The 21,064-nt window shown below is 35.0% G+C and overlaps 2 protein-coding genes across 14 annotated transcripts in view; one reads left to right on the top strand and one right to left on the bottom strand.

The window, feature by feature from the left end:
* Positions 1–21,064, top strand: part of Numb (NUMB endocytic adaptor protein) — a 166,785-nt gene that overhangs the window by 31,640 nt on the left and 114,081 nt on the right. For 11 of the 13 annotated variants that reach the window (XM_048798953.1, XM_048798946.1, XM_015493644.2 and 8 more), the window contains exon 2: positions 4,820–4,949. The exons of the other annotated variants lie outside the window; for them this stretch is intronic. The gene's annotated coding sequence lies outside the window, so the exon portion shown is untranslated. The remainder of the gene's footprint in view (positions 1–4,819; positions 4,950–21,064) is intronic. 13 annotated transcript variants of the gene reach the window in all.
* Positions 13,925–14,551, bottom strand: LOC107148932 (U6 snRNA-associated Sm-like protein LSm8). The gene is given in 2 exon segments (XM_015493673.2): positions 13,925–14,416; positions 14,418–14,551. Coding segments are annotated over 2 exon segments (282 nt in total). The 5' UTR covers positions 14,546–14,551; the 3' UTR covers positions 13,925–14,262.

Genomic DNA, 21,064 nt, shown 5'->3' with positions numbered 1-21,064 from the left:
AGATTCTTTCCAGTAGAGTGCACATTTTTGGTTTACTTAAGCTCCAAGTGCACAGTTTTTCTGGGTAGTTGAGTTTTTGTGGATGTTAATGTATATATAGAAGAATGTTATTGTCATTTGACCTGATGCAATAATGAAATACTGATCTGATAAAATATTAGCTTTCTGAACTTAATAGTGAACCTGCTTTGTAACCTTGATCATGTAATTTAAAGTAGTATAGTTTTCATTTTGTAAATTTAGGCGATCTCATATTTTACCTTCTGTTTCTCTGGATAGAATTTTGCTATCATAGCAAGTAAAAGAGCCAAAGATTTAAGGAGGACTTTTAGGGATTATCTAGTGTCTGTTTTGTTCTTTCTATAAATATTTGCCTGGTACTGTTTTAGTTTTAACTATACAGTGAAGTTCCAGGATTTATGGAGTTTATAATTTTTTATGAAAATAAAGTTGTGAAGAAACTATATTCTTAAAGTTTCTCTGCTTTATTTTGGTGAGACTTTATTTTTTTATTTTATTTTTTTTGGTACTAGGGATTGAACTCAGGGGCAAACAACCACTGAGCCACATCCCCAGCCCTTTTTTGCAGCCCTTTTTTTTTGCATATTATTTAGAGACAGGGTCTAATTGAGTTGCTTAAAGCCTCGCTAAGTTGCTGAGGCTGACTGTTAACTCGTGATCCTCCTGCATCAGCTTCCTGAGCTGCTGGGATTATAGGCATGTGCTACTGTGCCCAGTTTTTGATGAGTCTTAATATGCTCAAAAGTAAAAAAAAAATGTGGTTCCTTATATGCCAGACAGGATATAAGGAACTATAAAGAAGGAAAGGATCCTGAATGATTGAACTAGACAGTGCTTCTAAAAATTCTGTGTGTGAATAATCTGAGGATTTGTTAAAATGCTGATTTTTATTGGGTGTGGTGGTACACTCCTGTAGTCCCAACTACTCCAGAGGCTGAAACGAAGGATTGCAAATTACAGGCTAGTTTGGGCAATTTAGCAAGATCCTGTCTCAAAATTTAAAAAGAGCTAGAGATAAAACTCAGTGATAGAGTTTGCCTAGCATGTTGGAGGCCCTGGGTGAAATCCCCAGTATTAATACAAAAGAAAGGAAGGGAGGGAGGGGAGTTATGGAGGAAGAAAGCTGATTCTCATTCAGTTGATCTAGTGTATGAGCTGAAATTTTGCATTTCTAACAAGCTTATTTATAGGTGTTGGTGATGCAACTGGTCTGTGAACCACATGGTAACAAGAATGATTTGAGTATATAATTAAGAGAAAAAGAAGTGTATCCTGCTTTTTTTTTTTTTCTGTGTGTGTGTGTGTGTGTGTGTGAGAGAGAGAGAGACAGAATTGTGCTAAGTTGTTTAGGGTCTCCCTAAATTGCTGAGACTGGTCTTGAATTTGTAATCCTTTTGCCTCAGCCTCCTGAGCCCCTGGGATTACAGACATGCTCCTGCTATCATTTTGACAAGAGTTGTTTGAAGCCAGCAGGAGGGTCAGAGTTGTGAGCTGTAGATCACAATTGGCCTTGGTAAAGTGAAATTATAAGAACTGTTGATGTTGGTACTTGAAGAGGAGACAAAAGTATCAACTTCTATTTTTTGAATAGCATCCACAATTGAGGTTGGATGGTGAGTGGGTCTAAAACCTTTGAAAAGGTACTAGGACTGGCATTCTAAATCTTGAAAGAGACAAGGATCTTTCAGTATTATAAAAGTTAAGTATTTAGTCAGATAAATGAAATTTAAGAGTTAAATATTTTTATTTTCCAAGAGTACTTTGGAATTGGGATGGTTTCTCCCACTTCTCATATTTACTGTAACTAGCATAGTGATTCTACTAAGAAAGTAAAAAAACTATAATTTTTTTCAATTAGATAATATTTTTTTCCACAGCCATATTCTGTAATGAGAGTAAGTCAAAATTCTTTTCCAAGACTGAACAAAGTTTAAATGTTGGGCTAAAGTTCTCTCAGAACTCTTCTGCCAGTGGCAGCTGCCCCACACGTAAACAATCTGGGTATTCTCTTCATAGAATTAGTAAAAAGAATCTTAATTTTGGAAGTGGTATAAAGTGTTATAGTGATAGTGAACATCTGTCTATAGGTGAAAAAGATATTTTAAAAAAATATATATATATATTAGTTGTAGATGGACACAATACCTTTATTTTGTTTATTTTTATGTGGTGCTGGGGATTGAACCCAGTGTTTTATGCATGCTAGACAAGCGCTCTACCACTGAGCCACAACCCCGGGCCTTATAGGTGAAATTTTGACAAGCCAAATTGTTGTATTAGCAACCTTTTGTAGTTTGGTTCTATGAATTCACAGTGCCAGTGTTTCAATTGTGTTTTTAGAAATTTAGATTTTTGTTTCTTTTCTGGTATTATTTTAGAAATAATTCATTAGGGTTGTGGCTCAGTGGTAGAGCCTTACCTAGCACATGTGAGGCCCTGGGTTCAATTCTCAGCACCACATAAAACTAAATGAATGAAATAAAGGTATTGTGTTCATTTACAACTAAAAATAATTCATTTTCACATTTCCTTTAGTAATAGCACCTAAACTACTCTAATGCTAAAATACTGAGAAATTATGAATAACACCCATAGTTTGTCTTTTTGACTAATGTTATTGGAATATTGGTTTCCTTAAAAATAGTTACAAGACAGTAAGGAGACAATTTATTGTGCTGTTATAGAGGCAGAAAGATGTGAAATGTAGTCCTGGAAGAAGGTGAGATTTAATCTTAGAATTTAAAATGTTTCTTTAATTATATCGGTTACTTCAATGTTCATTTTGGTCCTATATGTCAGGTCTTTTCCATAATAACATTGGTTGCTTGCATGTCTTGAAAAGCATTTGCTACACCTTTTGTTATTTCTTTTTTGTTGGTATTTAGCTCTCCGTTAAAATTGAAAAAAAAAAAAATCAAACACATTATAGTCTGTTTAAGAATCAGGCCAGTGAAAAAATGAATTGAAACACATTACTGGCTAAAAATACAATTTGCAAATTACATCTGTAGCTGTTTTGTTAGAGCATCTATCAGAAATGAAATTCAGTTGTTCTTATTCTGTTTGTTTAAAATGTCATTATCTAAAAGTAGATGACCACACAAAAGTTTTTAATGTCTCTCAGTTTTTAACCTATTTTTCCTTCAAAATTGTATAAACCCTTCCTGTAATCCTCTGAAAACTCAAGGTAGTAATATGTGAAATTAAGAATAAGTAAAAAGGAAATTACACATAAATCTAACATTGAGATAGTTGAATGTAAAACAATAAAGTTTTGATGTGACTACTCCCCCCTCACCCCACCCCGAGTGCTGGGGATTGAACCAAGGTCTTGGCTCATGCTAGGTAAGTGCTCTTTCACTGAGTGGTTTGACTACTTAATGTTATGGTACCACACTGAAGGGTTCTTGAGGGCAAGGACTGTATCATATATTTGTATTTAGCATGCATAATAAAGGAATTCTTAGTTAGAAAAAGAAATCATTGGAGCTGGAGTTGTGTATGGGGCACTGGGTTCGATCCTCAGTACTACATAAAAATAAGTTAATGTATTGTGTCCATCTACAACTAAAATTTATATATATAGTATTCATATATATAATACACACATATATATACATACATATGTTTATGAAATATATAAAACATCTGGGGCAAGTGCTCCTTGTTCTGGTAGTCTGGTTTTTTTAAAAAGCAGTTATTTAGGTAAAGACATTAGAGTTAGACATTCTGATTTCCTTTGTTGTTTTTTTAATCTTGGCCCCACCACTTAGTAGTTTTGTGCCTTTGGAAGTAACTTGAATCCTCTCTGCCTCAGTTTTACTAATTGTAAAGTGAGAATGTTATTAGTCTGTTTCATAAGAGACATTGTCAGGATTAAATGATATAATCCTCAGAAAGAGCTTAGAAATAGTAGGAGGCAAATATAAGTGCCCAGTAAATGTTAATTGCTGTCAGTCTTTGTATTCAGGAAAACCACTATTGCATTGTCTGTGGTAAATTTATTTTGCTTCTTAAAACAGGTATATGCATATTCAGATTCAAATATGGTATGTGTAGCCACTTAAATTATACACTGAAAATTAATTGAATAAAAATCCTAAGAATTTTTACTTTTAACTACTGTAACTTTAATCCCTATAAAAATAAAGAAACTCTTTATTATTTCACTCAGTCATTTTTCTCTAATAAACTATTGATACCTGCTACTTATTAGGTGCTTGGAATGTAAATGGAGCAAACTTGGTTCTGACTTTAAGCTGCTTAGAGGCTAGTGGAGAGAGGTAACACTAAGTTTTATAGTGTTTTAAATAAAGAATATTTACATTGTTGTTAAAAAGAAACTTTTTCACTAGGCCATTAATAAAATGATATTTTATTAAAATTAATTTATCTCCTGGAAGGTGTCTACATTGAACTTTCTTGTGGATTGTTCTTTTACTTTTAGCATCTTATCCATTTACCACAACTCCATGGCACTATAATTATTCCTGGTTTGCAGATATGGAAATCAAGATTCAAAGAAGTTAAGTAACACAATTGCAGACTCTAGAATCCTACTTTAGGTACAGAGAACATGTCATGTGAATTAACGAAGATCCTATGGTTCTTAAGAAAGTAGAGCTGGGGACTTGAATCCATAGTACCCAACTCTGTTTTTGGTGAAACCTGTGCATTTACTTCTGTTTACTGTAATGGATTCCATCCATACCCACTTAACTATAGGGGTAGAATTGTAAGTGATTGAAATTGAAAGGAGATATCTGTATTTAGGATTTCCTTTCCTTGAAAATTTCAGATTTGGAATTTACCAGCTTCTTCCAGGGAAGAGTGCCAGTGCAGCTGCTGTTGCCATCCAAGATCTTGATCCATATACATAGATTGGAATATTGGTGGGGCAGCAATCTTAGACACCTCACTTAGGACAGGTAAGTGAAAGAGATAGTTTAGAAAAGAAAAGTGGGTTGAGTGTTAAATGCCAAATTCCTTCCTGTTTTTAGATGAAAATTAGATGACTGCCTTTAAAAACGTAACCCTTTATTTTGGTAAAAACAAAGCATTTGGAATGTTAGGTGATGGGACACAACATTTTCTTGATTGTAAAATGTGTCAATGTTAACAGTGGTGAAACTTAAAGTAAATAAAAATTGTTTTTCTTCTATTTTTGTGCAGTTTCCTAATTGTATTTATGAGATTGTTATTATTACAAACTAACCCAAATTTAGTGGCTTAAAACATAATCCTTTATTTTGCTTATGATTCAGCAATTTAGTCAAAACTCTTTTGGACAGGGATGCTTGTTACTGTTAATAAATGACATGAGGTAGGATTGCTGGAAGGGTAGGGGAGACTCAGTGCTGAGAGCTAAAATAGTTGGTTGGCTTGTTCACTCTCATTGTATGGTGATGCTGGCTGTTGGCCGGGACCTCAGCCTGGGCTATTGGCCAAAACACCTCCACAACCACCTACCCTTATGGCTGCTTGGCTTCCTCATAGCCTAGAGGCTGGGTTCCAATAGAGCATCTTAAGAGAGGAAGGTGAAGGTGGATGGCATATGTGATGTAGTTTTGAAAGTCACATAGTGTGTCTTTATTCTGTTGATTATGGTAGTTATCAAGGTCCACCAGGTTTGGAGGAGGGGTGAACTAGGGTGTATGTACATAGACCCCTACTGCTTGAAGTTAAGAGTATCAGTATTACATTGTAAGAAGGGCAAGTGAGACGGACTCTACTTTTGTAGCTGTCTTTGGAAAATATAATTTGCTATAATTTGTAATACTTCAAAGAAAGAATATAAATAATATGTGAAAAAGTAATATTTGCAGGAAATTATTGTGTATGAGTCCAATAAGATTTTGATAGTCTCTTATTGTCTGGTAGAGCATGATTTTGAAAATGGGATGCTTAAGTAGAAAGAAAGGAAACATATTGGGTTTTCTTTTATGTCCACAAGGCAGATTACTACTATGATCAAAAGTAGAGACCAAAGTTCATAGGGCTGGGATTGTGGCTCAGTGGTAGAGCGTTTGCCTAACATGTGTGAGGCACTGGATTCGATTCTCAGCACCACATAAAAATAAATAAAGGTCCATTGAGAACTAAAACATATTTTTTAAAAAAGTGTATAAACAAAGTGAAATATAAGGGGCTTGGGATGTGGCTCAAGTGGTAGCGTGCTCGCCTGGCATGCGTGAGGCACTGGGTTCGATCCTCAGCAACACATATATATAAAAAATAAAGATATTGTGTCCACCTAAAACTAAAAAAAAAAAATTAAAGTGAAATATAAGATTTGTAGCTTGGATTTTTATTTTTTTATTTGTATATGAATAACAGTCTTACCTACGGAATTTCCAATAGATTTAAAATTTTTATCAATGAAACAGGAGAACTTATTTATAGAATATTTGGTTGTCTTAATTGATCACACTTATCAATACTCAATTTTTGGATGCAATGGTATAATATTTTTAGATAATCTTTTAAGCTTTGTTTAGAGCTTCATTCACTGTAGTTAGGAAATAGGCTCTAGAGATCATCTCTTTTTTGTGTGTGTGGTGCTGGGGATCGAGCCCAAGGCCTTGTGAACGCACGGCCAGCACTCTATACCAACTGAGCTGTATCCCCAGCCCCTAGAGATCATCTGTTAAACCCAGTAAATTTTCTTGATGTCTAGATGATTTCCATTCCTAAGTACTTTAAATCAGTGAGTCTAATTCAGCTGAGTTAGTTAGCACAATTTCCTCACTACTCAAAGGTAAAGAGATATTCTACAATGCAAAATAATTGGACTAATATAATAATAATAATAGAAGTAATCTCAGAAGTTTGCTAAATCTTCACTGTGAATGATGCGAATTGACAGTTTTGTAAAACGGTGCGTTTTAGTTCAAGAATTGCTGTGTGTACTCACAGGTCTAAAGATTGTTTAAAAATGCAAAATGAATTTCTGATAATTGTGGAAGGCATAAATTATATTGCTTTGGGGGTTAATTGAACTTCTCTATGGTATATTCATATATGGACATAGGAAAGCTTGGTCAGATTCATTCCACTCATCTTCTATTTTTCTGTCCCTCCTCCCTCCCCTTTTTAGTCTCCTTCCTTTTACTAATTTCTGTTTTCATGAACTTTCCTTTTTAATTTTTATTTAATTTTTTGGTGGTGCTGGGAATTGAATCCAGGGGCACATCCTCAGCCTGTTTTACTTTTTATTTTGAGACAGGGTATTGGTAAATTTCTGAGGCTAGAACTTGAGATCCTCCTATCTCAGCCTCCCAAGTTGCTGGAATTATAGGTACATACATGCTACTATGCTGGAGAGATCCCTACTTGCAAAAACAATAATGATTCTAATTTTTTAAAATATTATTCAGTTTGGCTTATGTAGGTTTCTTGACAATACAGAGTTGAATGACTTCTTATTATCCCCTATCACTCCTTAGTTAATTTCATTAGTACTGAGAATTGAACCCATGGATATTCTACCTTTGAGCAATATCACAACCCTTTTTATTTATTTTTAAAAAATTTTTAAATTGTTGATAGGCCTTTATTTTATTTATTTATATGCGGTGCTGAGAATTGAACCCAGTGCTTCACACATTCCAGGCAAGTGCACTACCTCTGAGCCCCAGGCCCAGCACCCCCTTTTTACTTTTTATTTTGATATTGGGTCTTGCTAAATTGCCCAGGCTGGCTTTGCACTTGCCATCATCCCATCTCAGCCTCCTGTGTATCTGAGATTATAAGTGTATGCCACTATACCTGACTTAACATCAATTATTAAGTGACATAGTACTTTTTATGAATGCTTAATGAAAGTAGTTAAAATGCAGAGTAAGGATGACATTAGCATAGCAGGAGATTCACCATGTTAACTGCTTTTAAATGTATTGTTCAAATGTTTATGCACATTCAAATTATTATGTAATTCATCTCCCAAACTCCTTTCATTTTACAAAACATCAACTCTCTATTCATTAAATGACAATCCTATTCCCCTCCCCTTCCATCTCCCAGCAACCACCATTCTACTTTCTATTAATTTGATTACTCTAGATTTGTCATATAATTTGGATTGTGCAGTATTTGTCTTTTTGTGACTGGTACATTTTTTTCCTTTCTTTTGAATACTTTTTTTTTTAAAATTAGTTACACATGACTGTAGAATGCATTTTGACACATCATACATAAATGGAGTGTAACTTCTCATTCTTCTGGTTGTACATGATGTAGAGTTACACAGGTCATGTAAGCATATATGCCCATAGGTTAATAATGTCCAATTCATTCTACTATCATTCCTACCCCTGTGCCCCTTCTGTAATTTGATTAGTTTTGACATGTATGTAACCAATACAATCAATATAAAAGCATTTCCATTACTTTTTTAAAATTTGAAATCATGCAGACTGTTTCCTACATGATTTATTACATTAGAAACCAACAGAAAGATATATAGAACCCCATCCCCACATCAACTATTTCAAAATTAAATGTTGTACTTATAAATCTTTCAAAGGTCAAAGAAGAAAGCATAAGGAAAGCAAATAAAAAGTGCTTTGAACTAAGTAATAATAAAAGCTAGAATATCAGGATCTCTGGGATGAAACAGTATTCTGTTGGACATTTGTAACTTTAAAGTACTTGTATCAAACAGAAGCTAGAATAACAAATTATTTTCAAATTATGTAAGAAGGAAAAAAAGTAGGAGCAAAAATATATGAAATAGAGAAGAAATAATGCAGCTGTAATTTGATAAAAATCAACAAGTGTAATCAAGAAAAAAGCAAGAACACAAAATTAAATATCATCAGAAAGGGAATTATCAAAATAACCCTGCAGAAGCTAAAAATATATTAACACTTTATCTTGTGCAGTACTTCTATGGTATACACTTTATTATAATAGCTCTCAAACTAAATTGTGTTTATTTCTAAGCATATTTGCCTTCCTGACTAAACTACATCTTGAATAGGAAAGAACCTAATTCAGCCCATATTTGTTGAATACATGAATGGGCAAGTAGCCTTGTGATTGAGGTGCTTGCATGCCTCTGAGAGTGTCTTCTTAAATTTTAGGCCCTAGTCATCTCACTTGCCTCACACTACTTTCAGTCCTACTTGTCAACTCAGGTCAAATGGGTTAATGATAAGTGTTACAGAAATGAATTTAAGGATGTATAAAGCCAGATATATATTTGGGAAATCAAGGAACACATTTGAGGGCCATCAAAAGAGCGAGCGAGCAAGCAAGCGATGCTTTTGGAGTTCTCAGGTTCTTCTTTTAAAAGAAACTTGTTGAGTGGTGGGCGTGGGAAGGTATGTGAGGATAACAGAATTTTGGTAATGACACGATGGTTTATAGTGGTCTCCAATATCTGATACATAGTGTTGAAAAGTCCTCTAACTTACAGATTTCTTAAAATAACATCACTCTTTGTTTAATCTATTTATTGTGGTCTGATTAACAGTGCACAAGGTAATTTTCATGGGTGAATTTATGGTAAATTAGATTTACAAATTTCCAAGAAAATTTGGAGTGACAGGTCTGGGATAAAGAGTGGCTTGGGAGTGAAAGACCTGGAAAGGAATGAAGAACTTCAGATTAAAGTTATATTTCCTTACCCTTCCTTTTTTCTCCTTTCCACTTATTCTTTTTTAAAATATTTTTTTTAGTTGTAGATGGACACAGTACCTTTATTTTATTTTTATGTGGTGCTGAGAATTGAACCCAGTGCCTCACAAGCGAGTGTTCTACTATACTGAGCCACAAACCTAGCCTCAGAGATTTAGTCAGGAAAGCTAGAAATATGCACTTGAAGAGAAAAAATGTGATCTGTTTTGAAATTAAGATGTGCTTTGGGGGTCCTAGACTTTTTTTTTTTTTAATATAGTGGAGGTGAGCATGGGAAGATGTATGGGGATGTCAGTCAGATGATCATGACAGTTTATGGTGCTTCAACTGTTCCAAGGATCTTTATGTTGATATTGTCTCCATTATCTGATCAATAGATAACATTTGGAATGTCTCTCATTTTGCACATTTCTTAAAATATTGTATCTCCCTTTTGCTGAATATTCTGAAAATGTTTGTTTTAGTATATTGCACAGGGATGTTTTCAGAAGTGAGTGAATTTATAGTAATTTTTAAGATTTGTAGATTTCTCAGAAATTTGGGAGTGATGAAAGAAAACTGACTTGAGAAAAGTATGAGAAACTTTAGTAAAAGGCTTTCAGATTAAAGCTATTATCTCTTTTTCCTTCTTTTTGTCCCCTTTCTACCTGTCTTTTATTTCTTCTATTTTATCTCAGTCCCAGCTATGCAGAAGAATCACTTGAGCACAAACAAGAGTTTGAGGCCAATCTCGGAAAAAAAGGAGAGAAAATATATTTTAATTTGAAGGGTGCTGACATTTTTTCCTACAACTTTTATTTTGGTTATTATCTTTTTTAGTTTTAAAATTTCTATTTTGTTCTCTTTGTCTTCTATTTCTTGGTTAATGATTTCTGTATTAATATTTATTTCAGAAATGTTTGGTGTTGAACATTTGCCTATTTTTGCAACAGTTGTTTTAAAGTACCACTCGGATAATTCCATTATCTATTTCTAATTCTTCATTGAAGTAGTCTTTCCCACCATGAGTTAAGATTTTGTGATTCATCTTGTGCTGAGTAATTTTGATTTGTACCCTAGATATTTTTGAATATTATGTAATGAGATTCGGTTTTCTTTGTATTCTGTGGAGAATGTTGATATTTTTGTTTTAAACTTCTGTGGCTTGAGGTTTCACGTCAATTTAGTTTTCAGAGCTCTGACAGTTACGTTCAGATCTGTCGTGTATGTGTTCTCCCCAGTGGTCAGTCTAGAGTTTGGGTTGACATCTATCCATATCAGACCCATACCTATACAGGTTGAGCCCAGTAGTTCAAAAACAACTTTATGGGGTCACTTTCCTATGGAGAGAAAGAGATAGGGAAGGAAGGAGGAACAAAAACAAAACAACACAACAACCAAAAAATTAATGGGTTTTGGCCTTCTCACTTGGAGGTAGTGCTCTTCTGAATGGAGAAGAAGTTTCCCCTCCCTCAGAATTTTTGCTCCTGAAGGCTTTCTATCCCCTAGTGCTGTTGCTGTTTTTGTCATAAATACCATAGATGACCTGGGGACTGGGATATGAGAGTATGGAAAGACAGGAGAATGAAAAAAATTCACGGGGGATGTTCAACAGGCTCTCTAAACATTTAGGAGGTTTCTCCTGTTTTTCTGCCTGCACTATAGTGCTTATCACTACTGGGTTTGGATTTGAGTTTAGGCTGGAGGTCACTTGAGAGAAAAAAATGGTAAACTCACCCCTTGTATGATGATACTTGGAATTCTGGAGCGCTTCCTGGATCCATCTATGGTATTTACTTTTCAGAGTATTCAAACAGGTGCTCTTACATTCTGTCCCTGTTTTACAGTGGAAGATAAAACGGAGATGTGTATTTACTTCATCTTATCAAACTGAAAGTCTTCTCAACATTTTTGTTTCAATTTTTTATTTTGAGATGATTTTAAAGTCATAGGAAATTGTAAAAAAGAGGCCAGTGAAGTCCCCTGTGCACTTTACCTGAAACCCCAAGGGTTATAGTTTGTATAGCTGTGATACAGTCCCCAAACCAGGAAATTCCCATTAATACCAACTTTTTATTATGAAACATTTTAAATATACAAGAATGTATGTTTACCATCTGTATGTTTCCCACTGATAATTCAGTAATTTTTCACATTGTTCCATGGTTGCTTTATGTGTATTCTGATCTGTGTGCTCTTTTATGAATTACTTGAAAGTAAGTTGCAGTTATTTCAGTTTATTTCTGTCCAGCAGGAACAGGTGTTTTTTTTGTTTTTTGTTTTTGTTTGTAGTGCTGGGGATTGAATCCAGGTCCTTGTACATGGGAGACAAATACTCTACCAACTGAACTATATCCCCAGCCCAATTATTTTAATTTACCTCTAAATATTTATACATGCATCTTCTGAGAAAAATATTATACTTAATTAAGATTTATTGAATAAATGCAAACTGTTTCTAAATAACCTTAATATCAAGGATAATACCTAAGAAAATTAATAATACCTTTATTTATTTATTTATTTTTGACAGGAGTCTTAATGTTCCAGGGTGTTTCTTATAAGTAAGATACTTTTTTTTTTTTTTTTTTTTTTTTGTGGTGCTGGGTATCGAACTCATGCAAGGCATGAAGTAAGCTACTCTTTGAAAGGTTTTTGTTGTTTTTAAAAGGTAGCCCTCCTGATATGCTCTTGGTAATTATTTTGAGAGTCTGGACTCTGCCATGTATGTGATTGAGAGCCCAGGGAGTTCCTTGATTCCATATTCTATTGTCTCTCATTCTTCCCTCAGCTCAGTATTACAGGTCCCTGAGCAAATACACATTAGAATAATTCTTATCAGGAGATTGTAACATTGTCAGAGTAATTTAGGACTAGCATGTGACTGTTTTAAAGTATTAATCTACAAATTACTTATAGTTAAATCATAGTGAAGTTTCTGATACGGTGATTTATAGTGATTATATCTAATTTGAAGCAACTGAAAACCCAACTGCAAGGCTTAAACAGAGGTTTGTTTTTCTTACATAAGTTTGGAAGTAGGCAGTTGCCTTAACATTTTTAAGGGCTGTATTTTTGTGATTTGATTGGTCTTCATGGTCCTAAGAAGCTGTGTCCAGTCTTTTACCTACATTCAAGGAGGAAAGCAAAAGGACCATGCCAAGCGAGAGTTTTCTTATTTTTTTTTCTTTTTTTAAAATTTTTTATTGTTGGTTGTTCAAAACATTACATAGTTCTTGACATATCATATTTCACACTTTGATTCAAGTGGGTTATGAACTCCCATTTTTACCCCAGAGAGTTTTCTTATTAATGCTTCCAGCAAACACTTCAATGTCTTGGACCAAAACTGAATCGTATGGTTACCTTTAGCAGTTTTTAATCTTTTGACCTCTATAGTGAGAAGCAAGGAGGGAGTAAAGATTTAGAAATGACTTTTTGTATAGCTAATTAATGGGATCTGTCACAATTAATAAGATGTATTCGTTTAATTTCTAAATTGTGTTCATTTTGTTTATGATGTTCAGCACATAGGTGTTTTATAGTTATATAATTACATTTTACCTGAATATTGTGGAAAACTAAAGAACTGAAAACAGTAAAAATATTTCTTTAGTTGCAAAGGTAAGCTTTTTGTAGTGTGACATGGCACTTGGCTTGCATTTTGGAACCTTGGGCAATTTATTGAACTTAGAAACTTCTGTCTCCTCACTGTGAAATGAAATTAATAATACCTGACTTTTAGGGTAATTTTGAAATGTGAAATTTTGATAATTTATATAAAGTACCTAATGTGGTACCCACTGCATTAGAAGTGTTCCACTGGAAGATATTGTAATTGTTAGGTGGGTGTACATTGTCATAGAATGGAAGAGCATAAGCTTTATAGTGGACAGATTTGATTTATTCCTAGTTCCACTACACACTTGATGTGTGGTCTTAGGCAAATTGGTTCATCTCTGAGATAGTTTACTACTGAGCTACATCCTCAGCCCTTTTTTATGTTGAGATGGCATTTTACTAAGTTGCTGAGGCTAACCTCGAACTTTGTAGCCTCCTAAATTGCTGGGATTACAGTCAAGCACCACCAGGCCCAGCCTTTCACTATGGTTTTTAATTCTTAATCTTAGATATTTTATTAGTGGTTTTCATTATACATAATGGGTATCCTCAAGTCCTTTTCATACTTCCAGATTTGCACTTTTTTCCTGTCTATAGCCTGTTAATTCTTATTGGCTCATATATTATTAATCACTATGGGTTGTGCTGGGGATTGATCCTAGGTCCTTGCACATGCTAGCGAAATGTTCCACAACTGAGCTACAAACCCAGCCTATTTTTTATTTTATTAAAAAAATATTTTTTTTTGGTTCTGAGAATTGAGTCTAGGGCCTTGTGTATACTAAATACACACCCTTCCCCTTCCCCCATCATCTTTTTTTTTTAAATTTAGGCAAAATATTTTTTCAATAAAAATGTAGAAATATTTTAATTTACATATTATAGTGAATCAATATGAAGTCAAAATTCACAATTTTACACGTTCCTAAAAATTCCAAACATTTTCCTCAAAATGATTGGTTTCTGTACAAGACTTAGATATCCAATGCATGTAGTTTTTACTCAGTGTGCTACAGCATTTAGATGTTTTGCTCCAGTATTCCCCAAGTCAAGCACAGAATCTGTCTCTTCATCAGTTTCTCCAATGACTGCAACATTGTCACTTCTTACAATATATAGCCCTAGTACCACTTGTTCTACTCCCTGTGAAAAGCTATTCATGGCTTTCATCCAAAATCAAATTAATGGTCTGGTCAAAACCTTTCAGTGTTCCCACAATCATTCTCCCATCAGAAGTAATAGCAGCAAGAGTTTGGTTGATATGGTTTTCTAAGGTGGATGTCATGCTGCTTGGCCCTGAGGTTCTGGGCACAGGCGACAAATAGAGCTAAAAGGGCCTGCCAGAAACAAGCCACGGATTATGCCCACCAGTGGCAACAAAACTCCACCATTTGTTTTTGAAGACTTAATTTTTTAAGAACACTTATTATTTTTATTAGAACACATTTCTTACTGGAGGTTGAAAGTTTTTAACTGTGGAGTGAGCTTTGGTCCTTGGGTGCATTGTTTAAGATTAGAGCAATCATCCTTACTAGGAAACAGAAGTACAGCAAGGCAGGATAGTAATCTGAGCAGGGATATTGGAAGGTGAGGGAAAGGCAAGAGAAAGTGAGATATAACCCAGAGAGGGGTGGCGGGGGAGAGGGGCAGACCGAAATGCTCCATAGTGATTAGGCTTTGGGCTTTTGTTAAGATGCAGGTGGAAAACCTTAGAGAAGCCATTTCAGGCCTGGCACTTGTTCAGCTGTTGCCATCTCAGAGGTAAGTCATAAGCCTGCACTCTGAGAAAACTGAAGGCATGTCCCTGTGTATTTAAGTCACTTCGCCCTTTTTTGCCTGGCACAACTAGTGGAAGGTAATACATCAGTCAACTGACCTTTGGAGCAGCTTGTGGGCACATGCACAACCTTGGGAGCATGATGTATACTCATAAATCTCCGAAGAAGTGTGATGGGCCCCTTTGCTGAAATGTGGGGGGAGATTGGTGGTGCTACTCAGTGGCTAAGTAGCTGGCCCACCTTCCTAAGACAGATTTCTTACATAGCCCCACCCATAAAGGGGGGGGGAATTTATGTCCTTCCTTATCGGATAACATGATGGGTATTGAGTCCTCTAGGTCAGTTGCTGGTCATGGGCCCTTTTACAGCTGCCCCGCCTCTTGTTTCCCCCTTCTCTCATTCCTGCTCATCTTTAGCTGACTACCTGCACTACCAGTTTTAGGTTATCAGTGAAATGAAGTACAAAGTACAGAGAGCTCCTATATATCCCCTGTCTTCACAGGCGGTGTTTCCTACCATCAGTATCCCCCACCAGAATGGTATTATATGAAACATGGTGAAAAAAAGAAACCAAAGTGTTTCCCTACTCTTGCACAAAATACAACAGCACCTGTAGTCCAAAATGTGAAGATTTCTCTCCATCAGCAATCCATTAGTTCTGCTGTGAAACACCAACTTTGTGTCATATAGTTTAACATCTGGAGATGGTGTCAGATCATAGTTTGAGCATTAATCCTGCAAGATTGTACCTTCACTTAAGATCTCAGTAGCAAACCCCAGGTTGTGACCTGTGTTTCTGACTGGGTATAAATTCACATTCCCAAGACCCCTTCCTTAGATTTAATTAATTTGCTAAAGCAGCTCACAGGACTTTGGGAAACACTTTACTTACCTGTACAGATTTATTATAAAGAGTATTACAAAGGATACAGATGAACCGGCTGATGGAAGAGGTATACAGGGCAAAGTGTGTGGAAAAGGGACCTAGATCTCCCATGCCGTCTTCAGACTTGCCTCTCCAGGAACCTCCAGAAACTCTGAACCCTGTTTTTTTTTTTTTTTGGTGGAGATTTCATTATGTAGGTATGACTGACTAAATCATTGGCCATTGCTGTCAGGTTGCCCTTTGGCCCCACTCCCTTCTCTGATGTTGAGGGATAGGGCTGAAAGTCCCAACTCTCTAATCATGCCTTGCTCTTTCTAGTGACCAGCCCCCATCTTGAAGCTATCTCATTTGCATACAAAGATACACATCATTCCAGAGATTTCAAAGGCTCTCCAAGCTGTATATCAGAAAACCATATAAATAGTTCAGAGTATTGATACCTCATTATTACCCAAAGTCTATAGTGTACATTAGGCTTCACTCTTGGCGTTATACATTCTGTGGATTTTCATGAATGTATTATACCCCACATCCACCTATCTTACTGACTAGTTCCACTGCCCTAAAAATTGTCTGTGCTTCACCTATTCTTCCCTTTCTCTCCCCTAACCTCTGGCAACTACTGATCCTTTTACTGTCTCCATAGTTTTGCTTTTTCCAGAATGTCATACAGTTGGAATCATACAGTATGTAGCTTTTTTGGATTGACTTTTTCCACTTGGTAATATGCATTTAAAGTTCTTTTATACCTTTCCATGGCTTAAGAGTTCATTTCTTTTTAGCACTGAATTAAATAATCTGTTGTCTGGGTGTACCACAGTTTGTTTATCTGTTGATCTACTAAAGGACATCTTGGCTGCTTCCAAGTTTTAGCAATTAGGAATAAAATTGCTGTAAAGAGCCATGTGCAGGTTTTTGTACCATCTTCTTGTTTTTATTATTTTTTCTTATGTATCCCCAATTTAGTACATTTAAAAATTTTAATATATTTAATGTTTAATATAGGTATATACATATTTTAAAAATATCTTCATATTTTGTTTTAAATCTGTATAATGGTATTTTCCTGTGAATATAACTTTTTCCTTTTTGCTCAGTACTGTTTAAGATTTAAACATTTATTTACAAATCTACTTTACAACAACTGACTTGAATAATATTTCATTATAAATGCATTTATACATTTTATGCATTTCTCTATATTCATCAGCTTTTCATTACTAGATCAAAATACCAAGAGAATCGACTTCAAAGGAGGAAAGGTTTATTTTAGTTCAGTTTCCATCCATTGTTGCTTGGCCCTGTTACTTTGGCCCTTGGAAGACATGCTCTTGACAGGAGCGTGTGGTAGAGGAGTTCTGTTCACCTAATAATGCCTGAGAAGAGAGACAGAGACAGGAGGGGACTGGGGTTCCAAATCCCCTTCAAGGCATGCCTCTGATGAGGTAACTTCCTCCCTTTTGGCTTCACCTCTTAAAGGTTCCACCACCACTTTCATTTCTTTTTCTTTTTTTAGGTAGGTAGACACAATATCCTTATTTCATTTTTATGTGGTGCTTAGGATCAAATCCAGTGCCTCACGCATGGTAGGTGAGTGCTCTACCTCTGAGCCACAATCCCAGTGTCTCCACCACCACTTTCTAATAGAGCCAACCTGGGGACTAAGCCTTTAACACATGGGCCTTTGGGTGACATTCCATATCCAAATTATTGCACTAAGTATCCTTTGAAAACTGCTAACACAACTAGTATTACTATGAATGTTGTTATACATAACCCTTATTATGCAAAGACTTCTCTGTAGTACATACCAAGGAAAGGAATTGCTGACTTGTGGCTCATATACATACTTAATTTTACTAAATATTATCAGATTGTATTCCAGAATGGTTGCCCGGGTTATGCTCCCACAAATAGTGTGTTAGGGTTCCCAATTCCCTAAATACTCATCAACATTTGGTCTTATCCATCTGTTTAGCTTTGCCAATTTGATGGGTGTAATAGTTTTTTTCATTTATATTTCTGATATTGAGAATGAGAATTGAGCATCTCTTCATTTGCTTTTTAGATTTGTATTTCCCCTACATGTTAATTTATAAAAGTACATGTACACATATGACTTTGTACATAATGTTAACTTATAAAAGTTAACATGTACCCAAGTCATACATGTACATATACACAAACATGTATTTGTTAATCAATGGGATCATACGCACAATTTACATTTTTCCCTTCATAATAATTTATGACCATTTCCCTGTGTTTTTCTATATCACCATGTAATATATATGTATCATTCCATTTTATGGCTTTAAGTTATTTAATATTAGTCATGGAATATTTATGTTGGTAAACTATTAATCAAGTTTACATTTTTGATGTGCCAGAGCTAAAGGGAGTAGTAGGCTCATGCTCCCTTTGTGAAACTGGTTTTTATAAAGTTGCAGATTAGGCTAAGATTAGGCTGTTTTCTGCTTGGATTCTAGGGCAGCTATTAACACCCCATTTTATAAAAAGGTATTAGCCCTTGATGTTCCAAGACGGCAGTTCAAAGACTTCCCAGTTGAGCTTTTATTCTCCTTCCTTCCTTCCTGCCTTCCTTCCTTCCTTCCTTTTATGTATTTATTTTTTATTTTCCACTTTGGCAAGGCCAGGTTAGCATAGTAAAGTGAAAGAATGTACTTAGATCCACTTTTTTAAAAAAAATATTTTTTTTAGATGTTGATGAATCTTTATTTTGTTCTTTCTTTGTATGCGGTGCTGGTTATCGAACACAGTACCTTACACATGCTAGGCAAGCGCTCTAACACTGAGCCATAACCCCAGCCCTTAGATCCACTCTGATAGGCTGGTCAATTTCAGCTATATGAAACTCTAAATTAATAACTTCATTTTGTTTCTCAAAATGTTAGTAGCTTTTTATTATAAAATTAAGAATGCTCATAAAACAATTAAAAATGGAAAACCAAAGCAAAAATAAAATTACTACATTCCTCCAAAGATAAATGCTATTACCATTTCATTATACACCTTTAGATGTTTTTCTAGGTTGTGGCTTGAGCCAGTTAGGACTGGCTTACCAAAGCCAACAACTAGGGAAACCCACATTGTTGGTAGCTTGGTATCAGCCATATGAGAGTAGTTATATCATGAAATTTAACAAATGCTACAAATCAGGGCTTTCTCCTCCCTACCAAACTCCTTCCTGAGCCACTTTATCAGTATGCCACTGAATAGGAATATAGACCTATTTCATATTTAATGACATCACAGAAGTCCACTGTCTGTATACAACATTGGTTCTGTTTGGTTCTTGGACCAGCAGTATCAATAAATTATCTGATTGATCTGATGATTTCTATATGATAAATTCTAGGTATTTGTTTTATGTCTTCTGTATGATAAACACTAGGTATGTGTTAATTTTTAAAGTTTTCAGATGCATATTGCAAAACTTCTAAAAAGGCTATTACTAGTTTTCTTTCCCTGAATGGATATAGGTTTTCTATGTATAGAGGAAAACAGCTGTTAAAGTTATTTGTTAACCCATGATATCTGTCTAGCCATCCTAGAACTCAGTTCACCTGCATTTTCTTCAAATATATATATATATATATATATTTTTTTTTTTTCCCTTAACCGTACTAGGGATTGAATCCAGAGGTGCTTCACCACTGAACTACATCCTCAGCCCTTTTTATTTCATTTTATTTTGAGTTAGGATCTCACTAAATTGCTGTGGCTGTCCTCTAACTTGCAATCTTGCTGCCTCACCCTCTCTAGTACCTGGAATTACAGGAATGTGGTGCTATACCTGTTTTTTACATTAAAAAAAAAAATACAGGGGGCTGAGGCTGTGGCTCAGTGGTAGAGCGTTTGCCTAGCATGTGTGAGGCACTGGGTTCGATTCTCAACACTGCATAGAAATAAATGAATAAAATAAAGGTCCATACATTAAAAAAATTACGGTTAGGGATGTAGCTTAGTGGTATAACACTTGTATGCATAAGGCTCCTGGGTTTAGTTAGTCCACAGCACCAAACAGAAAACAAGCAAACTACAGATAACTGAGATGATGAAACAAAAACTACAGGCAACTGAGTTGTTGAAACACGAGAAACCATACTTTGTCCTTAGAACACATTCAGCATCATGTGTGACTATATTTGTGAGTACCTACTTTTAATCCCTGTATGAATGATTAAATTATAATTCATTGCTTATCTCTGGCATGTATCATTAAACACCATTTTAAAAAATCTTAAGATTCATTGCAAGATTTCTTCATAATAGCCAAGATGTGGAATCAACCTAAGTGTCTATTGATAAATGAATGGATAAAAAATGTAGAATAGTACTGGGGTTGTGGCTCAGTGGTAGAGTGCTTGCCTAGCACCGGTGAGGCACTGGGTTCGATCCTCAGCACCACTTAAAAAACAAATACAAAATAAAGTTTAAATTCTTTTTTAAAAAATGTAGAATATGTGCACCTTGGTAATACCAATCAGCTTTTAAAAAGAAGGAAATTCTGACATTTGCAACATCATAGATGTTAGGTAGGCTAAGTGGAAGGTGTTAGGCTAAATGAAATAAGCCAGGCACAGAAAGACAAATACTTCAAGATCTCACTTATATATGGACTCTAGAGAAGTCAAATTTTGTAGAAACAGGAGAATGGTAGTTACCAGGGTTTGGGGTAGGAGTGGAGAATTGGGGAGATGTCAGAAGGCACAAATTTTCAGTTAGATGGTACGAATGAATTTTGGAGGTCTCTTATGTAGCATTGTAACTGGAGTTAATGTATATTTAAAATTGTGAAGAATATATCTTAAGCATTCTCATAACAAAAAATGATAAATATGTGAGATGATGAATGTTAATTAGCTTGATTTAACCATTTCACAATGTATACATTTATCAAAACATCACAATATATACCATAAATTATGTAATTTATTTATTTTTTTAAATTTTTTATTATTGGTTGTTCAAAACATTACATAGTTCTTGATATATCGTATTTCACACTTTGATTCAAGTGGGTTATGAACTCCCATTTTTACCCCATATACAGATTGCAGAATCACATCAGTTACACATCCATTGATTTACATATTGCCATACTAGTGTCTGTTGT

This window comes from Marmota marmota, unplaced genomic scaffold (assembly GCF_001458135.2).
Source record: "Marmota marmota marmota unplaced genomic scaffold, marMar, whole genome shotgun sequence".
Classification (NCBI taxonomy): Eukaryota; Metazoa; Chordata; class Mammalia; order Rodentia; family Sciuridae; genus Marmota; species Marmota marmota.
This window is presented reverse-complemented; position numbering and strand designations above follow the sequence as displayed.